This window comes from Cataglyphis hispanica, chromosome 17 (genome assembly GCF_021464435.1).
Source record: "Cataglyphis hispanica isolate Lineage 1 chromosome 17, ULB_Chis1_1.0, whole genome shotgun sequence".
Classification (NCBI taxonomy): Eukaryota; Metazoa; Arthropoda; class Insecta; order Hymenoptera; family Formicidae; genus Cataglyphis; species Cataglyphis hispanica.
Genome location: NC_065970.1, coordinates 711,300 through 737,277, shown reverse-complemented (window position 1 = coordinate 737,277; position 25,978 = coordinate 711,300). Strand labels below are relative to the sequence as shown.

Sequence of the window (25,978 nt, the reverse complement as noted above, 5' to 3'; positions counted from 1 at the left end):
GGGTGGAAGAAATCAGTGGTCTTCAAGTCGAAGTTCGGGGCCCGTTTGGAAATTTGAAGCAAGTTCGGGTACTCTGAACTGCTTATAATTGATCCTCAAAAATCCATTTTACTATCAATTTTTATTTTTGACTTTAATTTATCCAATATTTTTAAGGTACGAAAATAATAAAACAAAAGTAATAAAAAACCAAAAAAAAGAGTAGAAATAGAGGTTTAGTTTTTCATATTTTTTAAAGATATTCAAATTATATAAATTTTCGTATATGGCTTTATGTATTATATAATCTAATTAGAAATTTTCCAAGAACAAATGTTTATTTATAAGAAAATTTACTTGTTATTATTTCCTCCATGGATGACATGATTGTGAGACTCAGCTGAATTTTGAAGATCACTGATTTAGGAAGATAATCCATAAAGATCGAGTCCACATGGCATCAGACACGCATATACTCTCTTATATAGAATACAATATCTTGTTTATAATTCTCTCTCTCTTTTTCTTTTTTTCCGGCATTATCTTGCAACACAGACCAATTCGTAAAAACAGAATTAATCTTGTAAGAAAATATATTTTATCATTAATTTTGGTATTTAATTTTTAAATTATATTTTTCATATAACATGTAAAATATCCATATTCCTTAAAATTATAAGTTCTCAGATATATTTATAATCAAGATGTATTAATAATAGAACTCTATGTTATTATCTTTATTATAAACAACATTTGGATTGTATATTTTTTTATTCCTCTCTACCTACAATATTGTAAAATATGAGCAAAATAGATAAACCGTTATATGTAGAAGGAAAAACAATTTCTACGTTTTATTATCGAGAATAAGATAGAATATATCTCTCTTGATTATTATTAACAAATATACACACCGTGTAAATCGGCAATTTTTCACGAAATACGCTTGCGACTAGATTATTATTTATACAATTTTCCGTTCGTTTAATCTCGCTTCAATGATCGACTTCTGTAGTAAAGAGCGGAGAACATAATGCTGGAGCTCAGTAACATTGAGATGATAAAATTTCCCAGTAATAGTACGTCGGCCGAATCCATCCATATTGTGAATACCCTCGCTGAAATATAAAATTTGTTATATTTAATATACATTTTCGCAAATTATGCTACACGCATAAAATTGAAAACTTACTCAAATTCGTGAAGGCGGATATAAGCCAAGTGAGGGGCGACACCGATTCTGCATTTTTAGCGCGAAGTATAGCCAATAATTGAACGATTTTACTGGAAGCGGAGATCGGAGTACACATAGGCTAAAAAATAAAATGTGCATCTTTCGAAAGACTTTTTTAGAATAATAATTTAAAGTATTTATATTTGCATGAGAAAAAAATCATTTGCAATATATTTATCATCTTATACTAACCGCTAGAAATGTAAGTACGATTTTCGGAACAATTTCCAACAACAAACAAGCGCTCAGCGCAAAGTATATAACGGCACATAAAAAGGACCAAATGTTGAGCCTGTTTAAATATTTTAATACGAGAAATATCAGTATATATTCCTGCATTAATATTATCGGATACTCTAGGTATGATAGCACTGAGTATCCATTTGTGTAATTGTAACTAGTCATCACAGTATAACTGAAAAAGAAATATCGTTGATTATTTGCGAAAAACGAGAGTGCAGTCGTTGCGAAATATTACCTCGTCAATTCTAAGAATAATCCTAGGGTGGACATTTCGTCAGCTGATTTCACAGAAACCAGTTTTAATATTTGCGGAATTTTCAATACGAAACACATGCCTATCGTTATCAGGCTCAACAAGTCCGCGAGTTGTTGCAACAATGCCATTTCCGCGCTTTTTTGTTACTATAAAAATTTTAAAAATTAAACTATGATATTTTCAGCGTATTTCATATTAATTCTTACACGATCGGCGAATTATTATTTTACCTTATCTAATCTCTCTGTAAATAAAAGTCGGGCGCACACATTTCAAATTCTAGTATCGCGTTTTGTGAAACATATGTTTATAAGAAAATCCGCGCAAAACGATCATTCGCATTTGCTATTTTATTTTACAAAAATCACAATTTGTTACGTCAAAAGAGAGAAAGTTACAAAAATAGATCACACTGATATATGAATTATAAAAATATACATTATTTTCTTGTGCTGATATTACTATTCGCGGTAATTGCAGATTATTGTATATACTTTTTTCAATGACATCGCGACGAATTTTGACACATTGATCACATTTTTATGTCATATATTTTACCTTTTTATTGCAGATTACTCCGAAAGCGAGTGCGCGCGCGCGCATCTTACTGAGGGTACGATCGTTGCGATATTTGACACCTGTCTATTCTAGAGTGTGATGAGAGCTTGCTATCCTACTCCACTCTGTCACTTGTACAAGTCAACCAAATATGTGTGAAACATCGCATCGAGCGAATCGCGAGCTTTTTCGAGCGTCGCGGACTCGCTTCTCGCGGGTCACCAAGGTCGTCCTCACATTGCACTATAGGTTCTTCACTATCACTCCACACTTTATAATCACCTTATTATTACGCTCAGTTATATTGCAATCCTCTCTCCCTCTCGCGATACACTCACAAACTATTTAGAAAAAATGTCGTTTGTACGGTATATTAATACAGATTACTGCATTATCGATAATCTATCAGGAATATCGATAATGCAGTATTGGTCTTGATGCTTATAATTCTTATCTGGGTCTGTAATACCTTTTAATCGATCCGGAAATTCTAACGTATGAAAGATAAGAGCACAAGACCATCTTGACAATCTAATATTAGCTTTAGATTTTCGATATCATCGTCGATTTTGATGTTATTTAACAGTATTATCACTTTATATGAATAACAAAATTATATTATTTTTTCATATTCTTACTGTTAGATAATTTTTCTTTTAGAGATCTTTCTGATAAAAAGCGCATATTATAAAAATTTCAATTTTACTGCTAATGATGCCATAAAGTTAAACATTGATATATATATATATATAATACATACATGTTATAAATATACTTTCTATCACTGCTTCAATTTATGTACGAGATTATATCACGCAATTATAAATAGTATAGATCATAAAAAAAATAGCGATTGTGGAAATAAATTCGGGTCTCTATTATAATAGAAATTTTATGTTGAAATTAGTTGTCAATAATGCAATAATACATTAATGATAATGAAGAATAAAATTTTAGATGGTTAAAATTTTATTCGATCAAAAATATTTTTATTTTTAATCAAATAAACCGAAGCCCATATCATCATCCTCAGACTCGGATTCCTCCTTCTTTTCTTCTTTCTTATCTGCAGCAGTAGCGTCAGCAGCAGCGGCTGCCGGAGCCGCTACAGCGGTGGCGGCAGCAGCAAACTTGCTCGGATCCTACAAATAAGCAATTTCCAATTCTCTTAAATGTGACTAATAATGTACAAAAAAATATTATATTATGCTTATTATGTTCAGACTGCGTTTTCACGCGATATTTCAACCATGATCTTGACGCATCAATGGGTTCAACTATTTCTAGCTTTGATACGTGAACCAAGATCTTCAGACGCGTAATGTTTTCATCATTTTATTCGTTTTGAAAAATAAAAATATATAAGATAATGTAATATGTACGAAATTATACCTTGATGTATTCCTTGATAGTAGCAGCTTCCGCGAATTCGACGTCAGTAACAGCAGCAATAGCCAAGAGATTTTTGAAGCCATTTGCAATACTATGCGGTGCACTGGCGACCGTGGGATAACCAATTGACAAACAAACTGAAGCCAAGTTTGCAACTCCAGCCATGAATTTTTCACGAAGATCTTCAGGTTTGATGTCTAGAATCTCAGGTGCAAAAATAGTACCAGAGTCATAAACCTGTTCGACTAATAATCCATAAGAAAATGGAGAAATGTTCAACATATTCAAGAGAGTAGCCTCAGAAGCTCCCACTTTGTCACCAGGTTTAAGAATATGTACATCATTCTGAAATTTGATATTACATTATTACATTAGTGAATCTCATGAAATAGTAAATTAAAATATTAACTCTAACAAAAAATTACTCAACAAAATATAAATACTTACTATAATTTCAATAGTACCCTTGGAAATTTTAGTTGGTATACTCAATGCTTGGAAGAAAGAAGTCTTCTCAGGACCAAGTCCTGTGTTTTGGGCTGGAATGATGACACTTAAAGGTGCGATAGCCCCCGCTCTGGCAGGAGCGCGTACTTTATTTTCCAGCAATTTGTCTCTCACTTCAATCAAATCCCCTCGAGTGAAAACGAATCCAACATTACCACGAATATGAGGTAATAACTTCTCCAATGCCGCGTTACGTTCTATATGACCCCGAATTGCTTTTCTCATCATTGTATTTTTTCCCATCAGTACCACTGCATTTCCACGCAATGACATACGGATTTGTTGCATTTGTTTCGAACCGACATTGTCCGCGCCCACAATGAAGCATTTGGGATAATCATCCAGTAGTTGCTGATATATTTATAAAAAATAAAAATCATTATATTTTATGCACATGTATGTGTATGTGTTGTATTTTATTATATATAGTTCAGACTGTGTCTTTACACAATATTTCAACCATGATCTTGACGCATTAGTGGGTTCAGCTATTTCTAGCTCTAATGCGTGAACCAAGATCTTCAGACGTGTAATGTTTTCATCCTTAATTCAAAAATAATTGAAACATATTAATATATAAATATAAATAAATAAATATATATATATATATATATATATATATTTACATATAACAAAAGCAAATTATATAAATTTATTAAGTTTGCATATAAAATTAACCATTAGAAATTAATACAATTTTTAATCTTAGCACACTTAAAAAAAAATATATATATATATAAAATATAAAAAATAATCTATGTTTTTATCATTTATATAACTTATGCATGTAAATACAAAAAGAAATACTTACAACAAGTTTAGTGAAGTAATTTGACTTCCATGTTGTTTTGTCCTCCCTACCCATCGTGAAATGTGCGCAGGGATACCTTGTAGGAATTTAAGGACTGAAAATCATTTAAAATAAAAATCAAAATTATATTAATATATTAAAAAAGTAACTACAACTAATGATACTAATATTTAGTTTAGATTATAATAAATTCATGAATGAAATACGAGTATCACAAAACTGCCCTCACAAAATGTGCTCTCGTATTTTTAGAATAAGTGCTTTTTTTGTCATCACTTTAATATATATTTAAGCAAATAATATGTAGTGTCTTAAAATTTCTTAAAATTCAAAAAATAATATAAAGAAACGAACAAATTTTTAATTCCATATTCAATATCCAAAACCACATGGTATCATTAACCTCCCGACTGAAATACAATTCTATTTAAATATTTATTTAGTATATATGTTTTATTTTTATATAAAATGACACATATATATGCAGTATATCTAATGATTGTAAGCTAAGTAATTTAAAATATATAAATTTTACAACATATTGCAGAAATACGTTGCTCAAATATACCTCAACAAAGTAAAACGCCGTAATGGAGAATGAAGAAGAAGGAAACGGAAGTTTTAGAATAAGTTAAATGTGGCCAAACTTAGGTCTTGCACACAGAATGCGGCAATGCGACATAAAATGCGATAGCCAATCGACTTACACTTATCCAAAACCAAGAAGTTGATTGGCTTGCACGTCGTTTCTTGTCCGCGTAATGTGTTGACGCGTCTGCGCAAAAGAGGCCTAAGGCATCCTCCTCATGACACTGCCATGAACATGTTTTAATCGAATAAGAGCCATTCATTCTATGTCTATAGCTGCGGTCGAGAAAATGTTAGACTGCTAGAAATGCTTCGAAACGTTTGATTGATCAACCAAGATAAAAAGATTAAAGATTTTTTTTATCCTAATTAATTATTAATGCAATGCTTCGAAATATTTGTCTTCCCGACCGCAGCTTCGGATATAGAAAAAATATTTCGCGCGATTATTTAGAATAAAGTCAACGGTAGTGTTTTTTAATTTTTAGATCATATCTCAGCTAATGTAATACAATGTAATTGAAATGCACTACACGCGACAATTTTAATTTAATTAATTTACGTTTATCATATAATTTTATGAAACTGTTTGAAAGAAGAATATGTATATATAGAAATATTTTTTAGATTTTGTTCTATAAGTAACTTCTGGTTTTAATAAGCTTGGTTATGAAAAATTAAGACATACTTTAGAAGAAAATAAAATTTCTGCAAAGATTTTTTCTCTCACAGAAAATTTATTTTGGAAAATTGAGTTCTTTTTTTTTATCGATTTTAAAAAGATTAATTTTTTCATACTGAAATCGTTTATTCGAGATTAATTTTTATTACATTTTGATGCTAAATCATATATAGAAAAAAAAACATCTCAAAGAGAGTGCTACACAAGAGATACTCTCACTATATAATATTAATTATATATATATATATATATATATATATATATATATATATATATATATATATATATATTTTATATTTTTATATATATATATATATATATATATATATATATATATATATATATATACTATGCATACAACATCCATGTCACAAAATTCAGTTCCTATGACTAATATAATCTTCAATACAATTCATCACTAATAAATGTGGAACAATTTCAAATAGAAAAATAAATTAAATTTTGATCATGGATTATTTGATTATTATGTACAATTTTCAATGTTGTAATATATATATATATATGGTCTTCTAATCTGTGTTTTTAAAGATGTGTATATTAATATTATTATTTCTTTATTGTATTACACAATGCCATGAATGCTAACTCTTATATTACTTTCTATCATATATAAAAAACATCTGTATTATATATTATGAATCACTTTTCAATGATAAGATTAGAATCGAAATAGACACAATGGTTTTCAAGCCAAACTTTTAGATACTATAATTATAATAGACAATTAATAAAAATTATATGAAAACAATGATAAATAAAGAAATAATCATTCAAGTGCCAGTTACGTCTCAATACACAATGGATCGAATGATAATATAAATTACATATGAGAATGACATTAAATGACTGTCTTGCAAAAATATAAATTGCAAGTCAAATTATATTGCAAGCTATGTCAAAATAATGTATATACTATACCGGCTGTTCGTTTTCCGGTAAGTCTAAAATTTCCCCAACAAATTCTGCCACATTTGTGTCCTTCTGAGCATGTTCCTTAATAAAGTCGAGTTCTAACAATTGACTGTAATTTGGACGGGCAGTGTAATTCTTCATTAGACTGAAAAGATTAGAAAAGATTATTATGAAAGTGTCCATGTGCGATTTGAAAGTAAGAAATAATCCTACTGTATCATCATTTACCACTTATTGATAAATTCTTCAAACGAAGGAGAGAATTTGCCAGCAGGTAATTTTGGAGCGTCATCCTTTACCACTTGTTTCAGTTGCTCGAATGGTGTGCCCCATGACTCGTATGGAAATTTACCAGTGGCTAATTCAACAAGGGAAATTCCTAATGACCAGACATCAGATCTGATGTCGTATTGCGACGGATTACCCGACGGGTCTATCCTTTCTGGCTACAAAAAAAGATAATGGTGGAGAATGTATTGAAAGAATATTAATGGGCTGTTTCCAAGAATAAGATTCTACAGTTACATACAGCCATATATGGTTTGCATCCAGCATCAATAGTCTTGGCAACTGAGTCCACGAGATAACCAGATATACCAAAATCACAAATTTTTACTTCCCCTTTCCGATTAATTAGAATATTGCTAGGCTTAACATCCCTATGAATTACCCGTAATTGTGAGTAGAGGTAATGTAACGCACTTACTACCTGCAAGTATTAATGCAAAAATATACATGCTTTATACATTAAAGAGTTAAGAAATTAAGAATTTAGAATAGAAATTAAAATAATATAAAAGAAAGCAAAAGAAAAAAGAAATCACATTATTGAATAATATAGTGAATGTTTAAATGTAATTAGTGTATATACCGCAAAAGCCACTTTTCCTAAAATATCTTCAGGAATGGCACGACTGTGTTTATATACTTTTGTATAAAATTTGTCAAGGCTCATATCCATTACTTCCATGCATATCCATACATCTCCCTCTCGAAATAAGGCTCCATAAAATTGTACTGTGTAGGAACATGCTGAGCTACGCATAGAAATATCTAGATCCATAAGCAGACGCTTTTGTTCTTGTGTATTAACAGTTGCAGTTATTCTCTGTAAATAAATCAGTTGTATATTTTTTCTTTGAAACAATTATGTTGTCAAAATGATGTGAAAACTACAATTATTATAATATTACCTTGACAGCCATAATTGTACCACTCTGTTTATGTCGCATTTTATCAACAATTCCATATGCTCCACGACCAAGGACGCAAAGAGTTTCTAAATCATCAGCTTCAACATCAAACGTTTTTTCATCTATTGTAATAGTAGTCCGTTTATCTAAATTCCTTGGTGGTATCCTAAAAAAATAACACAATATATAAATAGAAAGAATACATTTGTTTCTTATTATGTGTATAAAATAGAAAGTTACTTTTTTTCAAATATTATTTATATCTTTTAATTTTTAATAACAAATATCACATAACAAGTACAACGAATTGTCTTATATAGATATAATACAACAGTGATATTCAACAAAAGTACCATCATAGTTTTACATACACTGGTGCAGGCGCTTCATCAGAGACCTGTAGTTTCAGATTGCGTTTTCCACGACGTAGAGCCATGGTATCGAGCTACAATCGATGAAAGGCGTCCGCGTGAATTTGGCAGTGTTCCAGAAGAAAGTCAAAAACAATTCATGGCCGTTGAAGGGCACAACGCATATGCGAGCTGAAAAGGTAAGACGAAACACTGAATTTGACAATCGATGCCCACTCGGGATTCGGGGATGAACAAACGTTCGTGAGATGTTTAAGTTATTCCACGGGGTTAGGACTTTGCATGCGACATCGAAACATCATCCTCGCATCGCCACGAGGAGACGTATATCGCCGCGTTATGGTCTACATACTCTGTGAAAAACATCACGTTCTTCTTCGACAGAATCGCTACACGAAAAATATCCGTATTCCTGTCACACTCCGCGCTTGCCCATATATGAAGTTTTCAACAAACTTAAACTACACCGCCCCTGAAGTTGGTCGCGGGAAAACCGCAGTTTTGCAACAATAATTCCAACGTTAAATTTGAAAAGCGCGCAAACGATGTCCGCGATATAATTAATAATTTTTCATTCATAAAGATCCGAATATATCCTAAAAATGATATGAATAATTTCAGAAAAAAGGATATAAAACGTAAAAAAGCGAATCAAATATATTTTATTTCATAATTATGCGATCCGATAATTATTTAGGGGAACTTTTTTTTATATGTAACTAGTACACACACTGTTTTGTATAGAGGAAATTTTTATATTTGGTTGGTGAGTCGACTAATCAATTTTTGATTGACCGATCAAGAGATATAAAGATTTTTTTCGATTAATCAATAAAATAATTTGAAATCTTTATAACCTCAAGTAAAATCCATTTGTTTTGCCTGTATTTTCTAGAATTTTTTGTACTTGAAATGAGTTTAGACTTTAGAATATATACATATTAAAAAGATCATGATCCATAACTGATTTTCGCTATTCCAATATATTAGTTCTTGTATGTTTATTTATTGCGATATGCTTGTGTCAGTTTATCAGTTATCTTTCTACAGATTTAATTGGTTTATGCCTACGATTTATGATCTGAAAAAAAGATATAATCACCGCGATGATGCGTTTGCGCAATAGTTACAAGCGCATAAACAATTTTAAAGTCAAATGTCAAGTATAAAATGGATGTCGATGACTAGACTTGACTTTTTACACATGTAGAATTGGAGAGTTGAGATTCTTTTTAGCTAAAAATGAATCAAGAAGTATTGAAAGTTGTAACAAAATTTGAATTCCATTTTTTGATCGTCAAAGCTAATTACGAAGCAATAATGTATAATTCTGAGTCATATCATTATATTTTTTTAAATTCAGTTTTGGCTATTTTCAGTTTGTTATAATATGAATTAATTACAGAAAACACAATGTTATAAGTAAAAAATTGTTAATAATATAAACATTATAAAATATAAGTATCATATTGCTAATAATAAAAACATCTATAAAATGTTTATTTATCAAAAATAATAATGCATATTTATCAAGGATAATATATTTTTTATTATGAATTAACAAATATTTTCAATTTTACTCGACATACTCTTATATTCCAAGCCATGTTTAGAAAAAAAAAAAAAAAACATTCTATAGAAAAATTATTACACATTATTCATATTTCATAGCAAAATATAATGTGCATAATGCAGTAATGTAAATTAATAATGTTATAATATATTAACATTCTAAATATGGCCATCACGATTTTTTATATAAAAGAGTATTTCGAGTTAAACATATCTTAATCATCAAAACTTAGACTTCACCATTCAACAATTTTTTATCAAATAAAAATTCTCCCAACTGTCCATGCGCTTGCATCATTTTTCCTAAAGTTGAAATTTTACCGGCGAGGTCGCGTTGTCCTTTATGTTGTTCCTCCAAGAAATCTGAAGTGAGGTAGTCCACCAACTGTAAAAAATCACATTGACAGTGAACATTATTTTCTATATAAAATCAATTTTTCTGCTTTGATCACAATACTCACGTGATAATCATTGAAAGATGACGTTTTTGGGTTTTCACAATTTATAATAATATCGCGGATACTACGAGTGACTTGCGCTTCCAATTTCAAAGCATCAGCAAGAGCTTCTTCTCCACTATTCCATTCTTGGCGTATCGGATGCGTATTGTTGCTATTCTGCATAAAACCAAAAAAAAAATCATAATATTTAAAATCTATTTCTTCATAATTTCATCTTAAAATATTCGTGTAGCGTTTAGAAAAAAAATACTCACCAAGGGAAACTTGAGAAGTTTGCTAACATCATTTGTAAGTTGTCCACGCATTAGCAAATATTCAATGATCTTTATGGCATGCTCCCTTTCTTCGCTTGCGCTTTCAAGGAAGAATTTGCTAAAGCCTGGACGATTGACAGTATCGCGTGCAAAGTGAGCGCCCTATAAAAAGATATTACATGCATATATAATGTAAATTGTTTTATATTAATTTAATAAATTATAGTAATTGTATGCTAAGGATTAAAGCAAATTAAGATTTATATACCATTGCAAGATATCTCATAGCAGCTTCGATTTCAGTTTTGACTTGAGATTCCATGACTTTTATGCATGGATCAACCATATCTAGCCATGATGTTGGTACATCAGCAGGTTTAAGTGTACCTAAAAAATAAAGTGAAAATTTTGTTTAATTATTATAAATTATTATATAAATAAGACTTCATAATAATTATTGCTTATGATGAAATTTCCATTATATTGTGTAAGAATCCATCTTATATAGATAATAGATAACAAGAACATTCTATTACTTGTTATTTTATCAATATATTATCAGAAAATGAAAGGCTTTATCAGTTCGTGACTGATCAGTCGTACTGCCGATAGCATCTTTATATAAAGATAAAGTTTTATTTAATTAAGATAAAAGAGACAAAGTTATTATGAAAGTAAAAATTTTTATTACATGAGACTTTTAATTTTATTTATAATTGTACATTTAAAAATTACTCAGTATTTATAAGATTATTCAGCATCATTATTTATTATTAATTCTTATATTAATATATCTAAAATTTTAATTTTAATAGATGTTTTAAAAAATTAATTGTTGATATAAAATATCTTTTACATGTTAGAAAATTTATGATATCAGTTGTATAAATAAGTGTATATATATTTTTATATTACAATTAAATCTTTTCTTACATATAATATTATAGAATATGTAAAAGAATATATTAGAACAATGATTACTAATTATAAAGAATTTACTGGAACTAGTGTATAAAAAATTGTATAGATGGAAAAGGATTTTATTTGTTAATGTATATGATATATACATGACATCCTACAAATTTTCATTAAAGATTATCTTTGTACAAAACAAGATAATTAGTGACGAAGAGATTTAATTTGCTGATATATAATACATATGTGACAAGTATTCATTATACATATGATATTTTATGTTTATAAAGAAAAATTTTTTCTAAATGACTGATAGAACTGCAATATAAAATTTTTTAAATTAAATTTTACATTTTATATGTACAAATATGTTGTACTTTACATTTTATATATATTTTTATATATTATTTTATGTATATATGTATAAATTTATTATATTATATAAGGAAATTGAAAATTAGTTGTACAAGCAAGAATGTTTTTATATTTTTCTCTTTACATGTATAAAATAGTAAATCATACTTTGTTTAAATAAATACATAGCAAAATGGAATAAAAAAAAATAGGATGTTGCATGTTTTCTCTCTTTACATAAATTTTCTTTACATAAATAAAATCGATTGTCGATTTAAATAATATTTATCAATCTCTATATAATATTTGAAATAAGCATGTATGCATATTGTTACAAGCCAGGAAATAAAGCTCAACTGCGTACTTGAGTGACCATATAGTCACATTGTTATCATGTACTGATAACAACAATGATTTTCTGCAACTGATGTTCTCTAGCAATTCTAGCTTCTCATTTCTATTTAGTAAAGAGATAAATACTCAATCAGGTTATAAAAATAGAATTTGATAAAATCGTATAATCCATACATAAAAATTGTGCAGATATGAAATATTGGAAATTATCTTGAGATGTATGTCATAAAGAGCAAATGCGTTATTACTAATTTTGAAAATGAATATAACTGCAAGAGACAGATTATATATTATTAAGATATATTTACATTAATTCTTTAAATTATCATAAAAATGAAAAAGATTTTGTTAACTATCATAATTAAGTACATTTATATACCGTCCTTGCAATTAAGCTTCGATAAATTAAATGCGCATCAACATTTCATAATTTAATGTGCAGTTTGTTTATGATGTATATGCATCATAGATATTTCATCACTTGCTCGGTCAATTGCACAAGGCTTTGTTAAGTGACAAACATCACCCGATATGGATGAATCAGAAAGGGGCAAAGACCATTCTTCAAATTATGATAATTACATTTTATCGATTTCTGCTCTAATAAGAATATGCATGACTCATTAATGTATTAATAATATACATTTAATAAAACAATCTAAAATTGCAATATTAACATTTTACAGCAAAAAATAAAAACTTTAGCAAATAGTAGTCTTAAAATGGTCTCATAAATAAACATGATTGAAATCTTTATAAATGCATACATTAATGATCAAATTGTTGAAGCATATTTCAATTTTCTGTTACAGAAACTCATTTATTTATGCAAAATATATGTACGAGAAACAATAATACGATTCCTTTTACTTTTAATATAAATACAGAGATACTGAGAGTCTTGATACAAAAGAAATAAACATTCATCATTCAATATTTTGATCAATTGAAAGAGCTTGTATAACATCCAGAATCAAAACAAACTATTATAAATGTCGCGTTGACTTTATGCGTAATATTCTATTTCCTCCGAAGCAAACACGGAATGCTTTATACAAATTTATAATATTCTTTTTATTGTACCTGAATCCGAAGTTGGGACAGGAAAAATGAAAAATTATGATGACTAGTAAAACGAAATCATGTTTTCCATATCGGAGAGGCGGAGAAAAAAAGATACAGGATAGTGTCGAATGTTGAATATCAACATTGTCGAGCATGATACCCCGATTCTACGTCTCTGTGCGTGATACCGCGTATCTGTAAATTAACTGTGTTGCAGAGAGGGGGGAATAGAACAAAGAAAACGAGAGGAGATACAAAAGGAACATATAAACGATATGTACAACCAAACTTACGCGATGGTTATATTTGGATAAGTTATATATTTGTATTTATAAATTTAAACTTGTAATATTTCGTCCGCTATGGACGGAAATAATATGGAAATAAAATAATAACTTACACTTGAGCCCGTCTCCGAATGTACCGCTGACGCAGGCCAGAGCGATGAGGAAGACGCAAAACAGCTTCATCGTTCGATTGCGAGATCGAGTGAAGAGGTTATGTAGTTTCAGGAAAGCGAAAATGAGTCGAAGAGTCTAGATGGATGGATGCGTAGCGGATCGTTCGCCTCAGAAGCAACCTTTATACGCACTGGTATAGAAGGCTGCCTTCGTCAGAGCTTGTAGATAAGAGAGTACGGTTAAACGCTTCTTACGCAGTCATCGATCACCCAACAATTGTCTGACGAACGCAAGATATTCGTACTTTAACCACGGGTGGGGTGGAACGGATGGAGAGGAAGAGATTCTTGGAATCTTTCCCTTTCATTTCCCGCCATCCCTCTCGCCTACTTGACGTACGGCGCGCGCAACGACTGCGCATGCGCGTTGTCGCTCCATCCCTCCTATCATCAGCTGACTATGACTGTGTGAAAAGTGCTGTGTCCGTGGTGGGCAACGTTCATTGTTGGAGGAACGTCGAAGCGAGAGTATTCACGTTGCTTCCCATCGAACGTTGCGGACCGATCACGGCGAGAGAGAGAGATATATACATATATATATATATATTCAAGAGAATTTACTCCGATAATACCACTTCCGCAGACGTACGTAGATAAGAGAATATTATATGCACCCGTCGAGGGCATTTCTTTCATTCTTATGTGCTATGTGTGTGTGTGTGTGTGTATATATATATATATATATGGTGTGTGTATGAGACTCAAGATGCAAGTGCTACGCACTTCATCAAGTACACGAATTTTGTCACTCGAACGATTACGCATACAAAGCATGAAAATTCTTTTTTGAAGCGCGAAGATCTTTGATTGTTATCTCGTGATTAATCTACGAGTGATTCGAATTTGATCCCGCTACTCTCTTTGAGCTCCTTTGTTTTGCATCTGAAATTATAATCGTGACGCTTTATCATTTTGTTTTTCTGCTTCAACTTCTTCCGAACGATCGTAAATAGAAACTTCTTCATATTATTTTCGTATTATTCTGGTATTTATCTAATCGGAAAATACTTTTTATAAAGCGAGATAAATTCTAAGAAAAGTTAATTGTAATATTCTTAAGCCTTGTGTCCGCGATGTTAAAACTCGCTCCGAGATTTTGGTTCGAGAAACATAGCCAATAAAATTGCCACTTTTCCGTAAGAACTGCAAATTGATTGGCTATATTTCTCTGTTCGAGAATTCGAACTGAATTCTAACATAGTAGACACCAGATTTAAAAAATTCACAAGTTGAAAAATTTTTTTATCGGAATTCCTGGTATCTATACGGGATATAATTTAATCTATATCTTTAGAGAGATATAGATATAAGCCGTCCAAAATTTACTGCTAATATTGGAAATATATAATATACATTATGTAAACTATAGATTTTTGTACTGACAGTGAATTTTGGAACACAGTTTAATAACTAATTTAGTTCTATAACTAATTTAGGAGCACAAAACAATCTATAGATATGTTCGTACTCATAGATTTATATTTCTCTTTTTTTTTTTTAAATTGTTTATAATGTGTTGAATTTCAGCAAAGATGTTGTTCTTGGGTGTACTGTCTATCTTTCTGCTGACTGCCTCTGCAGAATATTGTTATAGTGATGTCGAGAGTGCTTGCAGCACTAATCCTAAAAGTATGTAGATATTTATTCTACTATAAATTTTTCACAAGAGAGAACAATTTAATAATTAAAGAAATATTGTGTTTATATCATTTTATTGAATAAGATAATTTCATTGTTTATAGAGCTTTCTAATATAAACAAAGCATGATTTTTTATTTGTATAAAAAATTAACTGTAATTTTTGAATGAAGCTATATTTAGTTTTGAGATAAGAACGCATTCTTTCAGATGGTGGATTAATAACAAACTGTAACGCCCAGTATGGAGCTATTGAAGAATATCAGCCTGAGCTCCAAGCATTTGCAAATGCTAATATTGAAATGAGTTTCGAATTTCTGCTGATGTCCACACATTTCGGCAATTATGAAGCGCATCGAGAAGGATTTAAGGGACTGTACCGCAAACTTTCAGATCAATCATGGGCAGATGCGATAGATTTGATCAAATACATTGCAAAACGTGGTGGTAGAATGGACTTTAATCAGCTTCCTCGCTTTAAGAAATCTGTAAATATCATCTATTTATTTCCATTCGTCTTCTTGTTCTTGGGAAAAAAAAATATTGATATTGATATTATCATTATTTATAGGTCAAGGACAGTAAAATTTTGGAGCTGACCGAATTGAATAGTCTCGCTAAAGCGCTCGATAGCGAGAAGCAACTTGCCAATGAAGCATTACGTATCCACGCTCAAGCGCAACATCACGCAAAGATGCAGGATGCAGATATCGCTCATTATATTGAGGAACACTTCACAGAATCATTGTCCGAGCGTGTAAGAGACCTGGCTGGTTATTCAAATGACTTGAGGAAATTATTGGATGAACGCGATCCATCCGTTTCCGTATTTTTGTTTGATGAATATCTTAAAAAAGTTGTGTAAAAAAATAAGTGTAATTTAAAACACACGCATATATATATATATACATTATATTTCAATTACAAAAATTATGATTGTTATTATTTTTATCTTTATTTTCATTGCTAAAGATCTTTTGTATGTAAAATACAAGAAATAAACGCAAATAGAAATTTATTTCTTATATTCTGTGTGTATACCACAATATAATAGAATAACGAATATATCTACACTCATGCTTTTCTTCCATCTCTTTCATAAATTATTTATGACCGATATAATACCAGAGTAGAACTATCTAGATTGATATGCCTAATCGCATTTATAACAAAACAAAATTTATTATATAGAATTTCTTATGCATTTGTTTTCAAAAGATATGTCTGATCATATCGCTTATAGTATAAAGTACAGGCACATTGAACGCATACATTGTTCAAATTCATTGTACAAATACTATATGTACTTGAAATATATTCAATGATTAAAATGTGATAATATAACATATGCAATATAATTTCGAAATATGTAACAAAATTGCAACATTGGCGCCTTTAGCATGCTACAGTCGGCTTTACCAGGTAGACATCGATGTAAATATAAATGATAATATATATATGTAATATATATACGTATTTTACACATATGTGTACAATTATTAAGGAAGACGTTTTCTGCCAAAGACGCTCATGACAGAATGATATTAAAAATATCCACTTATCACACATAATTGAAAAAGATTGACAGTTGAATTAATTGAGCATTATTTATCAGCTGTAAAAAAAGTAAATTATATCACCTTGAATGTATTATATTACTTTTTTGTCATCAATGTCTATGCATTTTAATTTAAAAAGTTTTGTACATTTCTACCTAGCATATTCGGACATGTAAAATATAATATCCATTAGTATTAAAGGTAAATTTCACCAGGCTTCTTGTTAATATCCATTTATTTCGCATCAGAGTAAATTTATACTATAATTTTACTGATAGCCATAGATAGACAAGCATATGTGATATGTGTGATTCTTTGCTACTATTGCACACTACAATATCAGAATCTATAGAGAACCGAATAAATATAGTATGTAATACTTCATTTCCCATTAAATGCAATCACATTGCACATCTATAATATGATACTATCAAAATTGTGTTCATGGTGTATTATTACATTTCCTTTGTTTTAATTAAACATTCTTTTCATCACACATAACTATTCCTTTCAATTAAATTATATTAATATTATTAATATAAAATATGGTAATTTGATAAATTAATTATTATGAAGAAAAATTGTTCAGTCATTATACATGATATGTCATAAAAATTATTTCTCTCAAATACATATATAATAAATCCATGTTTTCAATTGTGTGTGTATATGTATTTATGTATGCATGTATTATTAAAAACCTCTCCATGTATAGAAAAAAATTAAATACATTATAGGTTCAATTAGAGTAATATCTATATGTATCATAGCAATAAAACCTATCTATTCTAGATCACGTTTGCATATATTGTCTCCCTACTTTTTATTAGAGCCATTTTTTTTTAGTTAATCAATTTTTTAATTCATTTTATCATTTATTTTGTCTTTCTCTCTCTTTTTATGAGAGAATGCATTAGAATATTCACTTCTTTGCTTCATTTCATGCTTCATTTCACCCAATTATAGAAATATTTCTAATAAATTTTTATAATAATCTATATACCTAACTTGTCAAAATTCAATATATAATTATATACAGTCTTCTAATGATATGCTTCTAACATATATTACCTTTATGCCATTGTATATTATATTGTGACATATATATCATGATAGTTTTTTGTGTTACCTGTGGAGAATAAACATATAGATAATGTAATATAATATTTATATATATATATATATATATATATATATATATATATATATATATCTGCATATGAACGGAAAATTAATACTGATTTATGTATAATTGTATTATAGGAAAAAAAAAAAAAAAAAAAAAAAAAAATAATAATAATAATAATAATTATATAAGATACTTACAGATATGCTAACTTGGTATCTTCATCAATCTGTACACTGTGTTTTATAATGCAGATTTGACTTTTCACCGATCTGTTTTATGCATTACGTACACTTATATTGAACAAAAAAACTCAATAAGAGATAAAATTTTAATTTAAATATATATAGATTGTTATCGATATAGCAAATATAACTCTTTAGATGGAATTTCTTATCGATGATATTATAATTTTAATATGTACTAATAAGGAAGCAAGCTCAAGATCTTCGCTATATATGTTTTTTAATGGAACACTTCTATATCCTGTTCTTAAACAACGCACCTAAAAAACAGAATAAAAATCATTGAGACAAAGATCATAAGTATAAATACTTTATTCGATATTAAATATTTATATACATAAATATTTCTAATACAATTAATCAAATACTCACTGGATAAGTAGCTTGTCCTATGAAATTACTATCACCAAACATATCTTCGTCTTGCACTAAAAATCGTATAAGAGCAAAATATGGATTAAATATTTCGAATTCACATATTTCATTCCACATTGGGTTAAATCCATTATCCGCTGTAAGTTTAAAAATTATATTTATTGTAATTGTACACATTAATAAAATTATATGCTAATAAAATTACAATTTAAGATTAAATATATTTACATATTGTCTTTGTTGTTAATTTCGTTCCAGAATCAAAATCCGCACCAATAATTTCAACTTCGACAGATGGACTGGCAGTGCTTCTTCCTGATTTCATTAAATGTCTAGCTCCAATAATTTTCAAGCAAATTTTAAGCGATTCGACTCCATATAACGTATTTTTATCATATGGATTAAAGTCTTGTTTAAACATGAATTCCGGTTTCAATAAATAACCACAATTGCCATTTTCTTTAAATTTAGCCTGATTTAATTGCATTGATTTGTCTCCAGTCTGATAATTCAAAGCTACCATCTGACAACCAGCATTCCACATTGGTACAGGATTATAATTAGATGAATCAATACGTTGACCTTTAGGATAAACCCTGCTAAATTGAATCTATAAAAAAAAAATAATGTTTTTTTAATGATATTCTCATTCATATGTTTCATTCAACATTTCATTTTTATTTGTATACCTGATGATACTTTATAAAAAATTTATTCTCTTGTTGACACATTAATTTTTCAGCCTTTGTTTCTGGGAAGCTACTCATTTCATTGAATGTAAATCCTTTAGTTCTTATTCGTTCTATGTTAAATGCAACAGATCTACAATATACTATAAGATTAGACATTTCCTTGGCTATTCTCCATGCTCTCTCCATTTCCTTGTGTTGACTTTCCTAAGTTAAAAGCAAACATGCATGAAATGTATATCATTTATTTATTGAATAATATTTAAATTTTGTACAATACAAATTATACACATATTTACCCTAACACTTGCATTTTGTGCAGTCTCTTTAATACTTGACATCCATTCTAATGCGGTATCTTTTGATGGTGTGGCAACTTCAAATACTGAACACATACTAGGGTTTTGTATCCTTAAAATCCATTCCAAACCTAGTCTTTCTCCTACTGTTAGTTCTACTACAGCACCCATGATATCTAATGAACCTTTCTGCAAGCTACCAAGCATCATAGAATCTGCTGACTAAAAAATATAAGATATTCTTGTATTAGATAGAATACATATGGTATACAATATACATATAGAAAATTTCATGTTATTACAGCTTTTGCTGATTCATGTACATAATATAAAATATAAGATTCGAGACTTACATCTCCCTGATTTTCTTGTTCATCGATTTCTTCTACATAATTAGCAGGAAACCAGTGTTGTTTTTTACCACCATAATCACCCCTCCACCATCCTCCACGTTGCACATTAACATTAGTAATTATAGCATGTTTTACCAATGTCAATTCATCCTCTCTTTTAGCTTTATAATCATAAATAGCTTTAACTGTTACCTTTACAAAATAATTCAATACATTATAATTTATATTATTAAAGTTATATGGTTATAGTTATAAAATATCTATCCAAATGTTTACATATTATACACATATACACATATATGTTCAATAGTTTTTGGTATTATTTTGTATTACTTACTTTTGATGTAAAGCTTGTAGGATCCATATAACCTGGGATGCCATAAACTGACCCATCGTCATTATCCTAAATGAAAAAAAAAAGAAAGAAACAATTGTAATATACACTTTATATTACTTCTAATAATTAGATATTTTTTCTTTTGTCTTAAAAAAAAAAAAAAGAAAGAAAACTTGCATACCAATCCCATTCTTCTAATAATATCTTGATTAACAGGATGACTCAATTTAATTTTTTTATACAACGGATGTCGTTCATAATAACTAATTAATTCAACTAAGCTTTCAAACTGTACAGTTCCAGTGGTATAGAGTCTGCCTTCAAGTTTTATTTTACAATGTTTTATTTTCTTTTCCGCTCTATAACAATACAATATAATTAAAATAGAATAAAAAATTAATATAACAAATTATAAATTATACATGGTGCTTTAAGAGAACATACCTAAATGAAATTGCGTAGCAATTACTTTCTCTTTCACTAGGTCTCACTAAGAATGCGCCATCTGTAGGTATACGCTTTAACATCTCTTCTGCTGCAATTCGAGTACATTCAGGATGCCACCATTCTTTCTCCTCATGTTTATTTGGTTGAGGCACTGGTTCTTGCAGCGTAATTAAAAATTCCTATCAGAGAAAAACAGAGATTTATTATTTTTCATAATCTTATTTTAAAATATATATTCTTATTCTTGATCTAATGTCTGAAATATTTTTTTTAGACACATATTCAATTTCTTAATATACTTACTTGGCTTCTAAGTGGATGATTACGATAATGGGTGATTAAACTGTATAAGCTATCAAAACAATTGGTATCGATAAGATAATATTGTGTTTGACCCATTTCTTGTTTCAGCTTGATGCGACAATGGTTTACTTTTCCTTTACGCCAAAACGATAAACAATAATCACCTACAAATGTAACACATTGTCGCACGAGAAAAGTACCATCACCAAGGTAGGAATAGTGCCGTAATAATTCTTCAGCTTCCTCTCTTCCTCTTGCTAATTTTCCATGAAACCATTTCTCGCCAAAGTGTAATTCGTCATTAGGCGCACCCTTTTTTGAAGATTAATTTTTAAAATTTTAAAACTATTTTAATACTTCAATATATAATATATATAATACATATATCATCAATGCAATAAAAAAATATATTTGTAACGTTATATAGGTATAAATATATCATACATCTGATGTCCTCCGAATACTGCTTTCTTCATCGTCATCGTGTTCCGTTTCTTGTACTCTTGAAAATGTGTCTGTATAAAATAGTTTCTGTTGTGTCAGTACAAAAAAATGAGGATTCCATTCTCTATCAATAGGATCTTCCAAATAAAGAATTCCATTTTTTACAGTATTTCTAAGATCCATCTCCTGTCTGCTTTCATCATTTCGAACAAGAAACGAAGATTCGTCGACACCATCAGGAAGCTTTTTGTGTTTTAATAAAATTTTTCTGCGCAATGCGTATGGGGAAGGTAAACAAGTCTCATTTTTGTCAACAGGTTGAACCAACAGCATATCACCAAAGACTTCTTGCATAGTCATTGCCATTTTACGTTGCTGCGGTAAAGTACAATTATCCTCGATAGATAAAATAACAGGATACCTAAATAATTAATATATTAATAAAAGATAATAGGGTCATATATAAAAGTAATTTCTTTCTTTTTTAACTTACTCAGATGTAACAAAAGCGTGCTCCTTAATAGTTTTAATAACGTCCAAAAATTTAATTTTGGTAGTGAGTGTATGTCCATGGAATATAAATGGCATTCCATCTGGACCATCCCAACAATCAAGCTCTATACATCTGCATCCTGCTCTTAGTGCACGTACATAGGCCTGACAACTGCTTTCACTGCTAATCTGATCTCCCATCAAGTAACTGTAAATTCATGTATAGATAGGATTTTGTTAAACAACATATAGATTCTTATTTCTTTAAAGATTAGACATGTTATATATACTCAAGGATGACATACGTGTTATGTGATGATGCAATCCAATAATGTGCAAGAGGTCGAGTCATATCTTGAGACACTTGATTAAACTTTTGATTCCAGATATCATTTTGCTTAGAAAATAAAAAATCTACAAATTCTGAGAAAGTAAAATATGGTTCTTGTATGTCTCTTTGAGGATCTTGTAAATATTCTCTAATAAAACGAGATATCTCTAATTCATTATTCCCCAAACTATCTTGCTGCTCGGTTATTAAAAAGTTCTGAAATTCTTGAAGTGTGACAGTTGGTTCAATTTGAGAATAATTCAACAGTTTGTTCCAATCTGCAAGATTCTGAAAAAAAAATTTATGATAAATAATGTAAATTTGTAATGTTCATACAGATATATTAAGACATACATTCTGATCAAACATTAATTTATGATATAAAATAATAAAATCATCAAATCCAAGTTCGTTACGATTTCTCGTGTCCACTTCTTGAAATAATTCCCTGAGTCTATTTGTCGCAATTTTGCAATTAACTCTAGGCAAAAATGCTTTCACGTCCTTTAATGTGATCCTTTTAGCCAATATAAATAAAAAAATCAAAGTAATATAGTTAATAATATGTATAATTATATTACAAATATTTAATTTATATAATTCCTCTTAACATACACACAAAATAAATTCTATTAAGAATATTTACGTTTCACGGGAATTTTCCATTGCATAAAACTCTTTTCTAAGCCATCTTTCAACTTGTAAAGGATATGGTGCAGTTATAGTGTCTTGTACCAAGTAACGCAATCCCTTAATCCATAATTCACATTCTTTTTCACTAAGAGCTGAGATAAATATAAGTAATATTTCAAGTAAATAATATTTAAATATTTCAATTAAATAACTAAATAAATAATATGTCAACTAAATAAATAATATTTCAATTATATAATATATGTAATAAAAATATATGTAATAAAAATAACTAACATTTATAATATATGCAGCAATAGATTTATATCATATTTACCAGATATAGAAAGAGTTTTCAGTCTGAATTCTGAGCCATAATACACAACAAAGCACCTTAAATTCTCAATTCTCTTAGCATCTTCAGGCCATTTTTCAAAGTCTTTAGATTGTTTACCTATTCTAACTTCTTTAACTTCTCTTATTTCCACTGCAAATAAATATAAATATAAAATTAATATATATTGCAAATATAGGATGTCTATGATAACCTTAATAATAATAAATCTTATCCATCCATAGCATCAATGTGCATATACTTGTCAAAGATGAAAAGTATATACTATATAATATAATTAAAAAAAGAATCTCAATGTAATGTAAATATAATGTTGATTTAAAATTAATTTTAATTAATCAAAGATTGTTAGGAGGAATCTATTAAATATAATGGACACAAGCTTAATTATTTTTCTAAATTTAATCACTTGTAATAAACATGCAGAAATCTTTTCTTCATTTTTAGACTTTTACTGTGTATATCCTTGATTTTAATATTCTTCTCATTTCTATTACAGATATATATTTTATGCATAGTTATATATTTGCAAACTTATAACTATTAAAAAAAAATTTGCATTTACAGATTTATGGATATAAATAGAATCTTACCTGAACCATCAAAAGGTCTAAATGTTGCACTCCTTGACCAAACAATTTGTCTAGTTTCTCTTCGTATCATAAGAGTTTTCTTTTCCGCCCGTTTTCTCGGAAAAAACTTAGTAACTACAGTACCTCTTTCGAGTTGACTAATAATTTGTTCCATTTCAGGAATAATTCCATTCATTTTTGTAATATTATATATTTTGTAATATTTATATTTTACTCAGCAAAATATGTATTATCTAATCTGAAACACACACACAATTTAATCTTTACATTGTGCTTAGCTTTGAGATTCATAATTGTGCCATGAAACTTATATACAGAACTGTGAAATATTGTAGTCTAAAATAATGTTTCATATAATTTACAAAACTGTATTAAATAAGATAATAATCAATAATAAAATGCAATAATGGAAATTTATTTCAAAGCTATTTATTATATAGAAAATAGAACATATAATGTTATGGAAATAATTTTTTCCTTTATCTTGTAAAATATTTTGTATGAATTTATACAAAAAATATTGTACATAAATAATATTTATAAAAAATATATTTCTATATATATATATATATATATATATATATATATATATATATATATAGTATAACATATAGTATAATATATGGTAATTACTTCAATTATATATGTGAGTGCGTTACTGTATATTTTTTTGTGTATTTTAAAAATATATGAAATTAAAAAATATATATTTTAGTTTATGTATGCGTCTCCTTTCCCACATATATATAATGTTTAAGCTATAATTATTTTTTACTATTCCTTTGCATCAATTATATGAAATATAAAAATTACATTTTCTTCAGTCAGCTAAAATATCTTTTCCTAACCTTTGCAATGTAAACATAACCTAGTAAAGGCTATATCACGAAAATTCTAGATTATTTTCCGTGGAAAAAAGTAATCGGGACATAAAATAATTACAATTATAAATGATTATGTATATAAACATGTATTTCAAGATTTTTTGCCCGTCCAAAAGTGCTAATTTCAAAACTCGATCCCGCAAGAGCATCGTGCCGTGAATTTTTTCAACGCATAATCATTTTTATTACCCCCATCGCGACGCGTCTTATGATCTTTAAAGATATATCATACCTGTCTCCGAGATGATGCGCTGTATTGATGATATTATGCGATAAAAAAATATGTTGCATTTATCATGTGTAGGTATCGTTTGCAATTCGCGTTTACATGAATTGTTTCCGGTGTGAGGTGACGTTACATTTTGTATACACTCGGCATCTTGAACTGTATCTCTATGGTACTGGGACGACTGGGAGCTGAAAGCTGAGAGCAGTGGAGGCCAGGAGTGAGTATTCAGAAGTGGGGGAATGACCCGATTTGTAGAAAAAGATACATACATGCTGGGTGGATCGTTATCTTTGTTAGGGATTCGCTGACTAGTTGATATTATTTTACTATATTTTTATAATCAAAAACATTTTAATATGTTTGAACATCGATTTAATGTGAGTCTTTTTAAGAGTGGAAAATAAGAAATATTTTTAGATGATATGATATAAAAAGAGATAGAGATCCATCCAAAGAGATACATG

The 25,978-nt window shown here is 29.0% G+C and overlaps 6 protein-coding genes across 12 annotated transcripts; 1 reads left to right on the top strand and 5 right to left on the bottom strand.

Moving 5' to 3' along the window:
* Positions 1–575: 575 nt before the first annotated feature.
* Positions 576–2,573, bottom strand: LOC126856116 (solute carrier family 66 member 3). Its single transcript, XM_050604340.1, has 5 exons — positions 2,271–2,573; positions 1,692–1,858; positions 1,406–1,628; positions 1,172–1,292; positions 576–1,097 (listed from the first exon to the last, which is right to left on the bottom strand). The coding sequence occupies exons 2-5, from the start codon at positions 1,838–1,840 to the stop codon at positions 964–966; spliced, it is 627 nt and encodes a 208-aa protein (XP_050460297.1). The 5' UTR covers positions 1,841–1,858; positions 2,271–2,573; the 3' UTR covers positions 576–963.
* Positions 2,574–3,144: 571 nt separating this feature from the next.
* Positions 3,145–5,605, bottom strand: LOC126856109 (60S acidic ribosomal protein P0-like). Its single transcript, XM_050604326.1, has 5 exons — positions 5,549–5,605; positions 4,981–5,074; positions 4,110–4,520; positions 3,663–4,007; positions 3,145–3,412 (listed from the first exon to the last, which is right to left on the bottom strand). The coding sequence occupies exons 2-5, from the start codon at positions 5,032–5,034 to the stop codon at positions 3,266–3,268; spliced, it is 957 nt and encodes a 318-aa protein (XP_050460283.1). The 5' UTR covers positions 5,035–5,074; positions 5,549–5,605; the 3' UTR covers positions 3,145–3,265.
* Positions 5,606–6,776: 1,171 nt separating this feature from the next.
* LOC126856106 (dual specificity mitogen-activated protein kinase kinase 6) lies at positions 6,777–9,260 on the bottom strand. 2 transcript variants are annotated; one of them, XM_050604315.1, is made up of 7 exons: positions 9,100–9,260; positions 8,748–8,918; positions 8,377–8,542; positions 8,055–8,291; positions 7,713–7,892; positions 7,412–7,629; positions 6,777–7,328 (listed from the first exon to the last, which is right to left on the bottom strand). In XM_050604315.1, the coding sequence occupies exons 2-7, from the start codon at positions 8,810–8,812 to the stop codon at positions 7,184–7,186; spliced, it is 1,011 nt and encodes a 336-aa protein (XP_050460272.1). In that variant the 5' UTR covers positions 8,813–8,918; positions 9,100–9,260; the 3' UTR covers positions 6,777–7,183. The 2 variants fall into 2 exon arrangements, with proteins under 2 accessions (XP_050460272.1, XP_050460273.1); XM_050604316.1 differs by lacking the exon at positions 9,100–9,260 and having other exon boundaries at positions 8,730–8,864.
* A 1,012-nt stretch (positions 9,261–10,272) lies between these two features.
* Positions 10,273–14,450, bottom strand: LOC126856114 (ferritin subunit). Its single transcript, XM_050604339.1, has 5 exons — positions 14,123–14,450; positions 11,303–11,421; positions 11,035–11,196; positions 10,781–10,936; positions 10,273–10,704 (listed from the first exon to the last, which is right to left on the bottom strand). The coding sequence occupies exons 1-5, from the start codon at positions 14,190–14,192 to the stop codon at positions 10,549–10,551; spliced, it is 663 nt and encodes a 220-aa protein (XP_050460296.1). The 5' UTR covers positions 14,193–14,450; the 3' UTR covers positions 10,273–10,548.
* Positions 14,451–14,604: 154 nt separating this feature from the next.
* LOC126856113 (ferritin heavy polypeptide-like 17) lies at positions 14,605–16,838 on the top strand. Of its 4 annotated transcripts, none has more exons than XM_050604337.1 (4): positions 14,605–14,767; positions 15,710–15,811; positions 16,031–16,308; positions 16,392–16,838. In XM_050604337.1, exons 2-4 carry the CDS (start codon positions 15,715–15,717, stop codon positions 16,683–16,685), a joined length of 669 nt encoding a protein of 222 aa, XP_050460294.1. In that variant the 5' UTR covers positions 14,605–14,767; positions 15,710–15,714; the 3' UTR covers positions 16,686–16,838. The 4 variants fall into 4 exon arrangements, with proteins under 4 accessions (XP_050460294.1, XP_050460292.1, XP_050460293.1 ...); XM_050604335.1 differs by having other exon boundaries at positions 16,016–16,308; XM_050604336.1 differs by lacking the exon at positions 14,605–14,767 and adding an exon at positions 14,916–15,127 and having other exon boundaries at positions 16,016–16,308.
* A 136-nt stretch (positions 16,839–16,974) lies between these two features.
* Positions 16,975–25,710, bottom strand: LOC126856081 (1-phosphatidylinositol 4,5-bisphosphate phosphodiesterase gamma-1). Of its 3 annotated transcripts, none has more exons than XR_007688325.1 (19): positions 25,518–25,710; positions 24,402–24,639; positions 23,791–23,940; positions 23,467–23,605; positions 23,175–23,337; positions 22,795–23,108; positions 22,491–22,697; positions 21,998–22,418; positions 21,554–21,865; positions 21,248–21,429; positions 20,985–21,162; positions 20,804–20,869; positions 20,467–20,658; positions 20,114–20,335; positions 19,815–20,021; positions 19,354–19,735; positions 19,123–19,262; positions 18,706–19,010; positions 16,975–18,508 (listed from the first exon to the last, which is right to left on the bottom strand). XR_007688325.1 is itself a non-coding variant. In XM_050604263.1 (18 exons), the coding sequence occupies exons 2-18, from the start codon at positions 24,574–24,576 to the stop codon at positions 18,885–18,887; spliced, it is 3,576 nt and encodes a 1,191-aa protein (XP_050460220.1). In that variant the 5' UTR covers positions 24,577–24,639; positions 25,518–25,710; the 3' UTR covers positions 18,636–18,884. The 3 variants fall into 3 exon arrangements, 1 of the variants encoding a protein (XP_050460220.1); XR_007688326.1 differs by lacking the exon at positions 25,518–25,710 and adding an exon at positions 25,250–25,500; XM_050604263.1 differs by lacking the exon at positions 16,975–18,508 and having other exon boundaries at positions 18,636–19,010.
* Positions 25,711–25,978: the final 268 nt, after the last annotated feature.

Coding starts and splice junctions, on each gene's coding strand:
- LOC126856116 (XM_050604340.1), bottom strand. CDS start 1,840: ATGGCATTGTTGCAACAACTCGCGGACTTGTTGAGCCTGATAACGATA. Junction 1,629..1,691: donor TTATTCTTAGAATTGACGAG/GTAATATTTCGC, acceptor TTTCTTTTTCAG/TTATACTGTGATGACTAGTT. Junction 1,293..1,405: donor TCGTACTTACATTTCTAGCG/GTTAGTATAAGA, acceptor TTTATTTTTTAG/CCTATGTGTACTCCGATCTC.
- LOC126856109 (XM_050604326.1), bottom strand. CDS start 5,034: ATGGGTAGGGAGGACAAAACAACATGGAAGTCAAATTACTTCACTAAA. Junction 4,008..4,109: donor AGGGTACTATTGAAATTATA/GTAAGTATTTAT, acceptor ATCAAATTTCAG/AATGATGTACATATTCTTAA. Junction 3,413..3,662: donor CTATCAAGGAATACATCAAG/GTATAATTTCGT, acceptor GCTTATTTGTAG/GATCCGAGCAAGTTTGCTGC.
- LOC126856106 (XM_050604315.1), bottom strand. CDS start 8,812: ATGGCTCTACGTCGTGGAAAACGCAATCTGAAACTACAGGTCTCTGAT. Junction 7,893..8,054: donor TAGGAAAAGTGGCTTTTGCG/GTATATACACTA, acceptor TAATACTTGCAG/GTAGTAAGTGCGTTACATTA. Junction 7,630..7,712: donor GATGCAAACCATATATGGCT/GTATGTAACTGT, acceptor CTTTTTTTGTAG/CCAGAAAGGATAGACCCGTC.
- LOC126856114 (XM_050604339.1), bottom strand. CDS start 14,192: ATGAAGCTGTTTTGCGTCTTCCTCATCGCTCTGGCCTGCGTCAGCGGT. Junction 11,422..14,122: donor ATTCGGAGACGGGCTCAAGT/GTAAGTTATTAT, acceptor TTTATTTTTTAG/GTACACTTAAACCTGCTGAT. Junction 10,705..10,780: donor CATCTTTCAATGATTATCAC/GTGAGTATTGTG, acceptor GATTTTTTACAG/TTGGTGGACTACCTCACTTC.
- LOC126856113 (XM_050604335.1), top strand. CDS start 15,715: ATGTTGTTCTTGGGTGTACTGTCTATCTTTCTGCTGACTGCCTCTGCA. Junction 15,812..16,015: donor TTGCAGCACTAATCCTAAAA/GTATGTAGATAT, acceptor TTTTGAGATAAG/AACGCATTCTTTCAGATGGT. Junction 16,309..16,391: donor TTCCTCGCTTTAAGAAATCT/GTAAATATCATC, acceptor CATTATTTATAG/GTCAAGGACAGTAAAATTTT.
- LOC126856081 (XM_050604263.1), bottom strand. CDS start 24,576: ATGAATGGAATTATTCCTGAAATGGAACAAATTATTAGTCAACTCGAA. Junction 23,941..24,401: donor TAGACCTTTTGATGGTTCAG/GTAAGATTCTAT, acceptor ATTTATTTGCAG/TGGAAATAAGAGAAGTTAAA. Junction 19,736..19,814: donor TTTTTATAAAGTATCATCAG/GTATACAAATAA, acceptor TTTTTTTTATAG/ATTCAATTTAGCAGGGTTTA.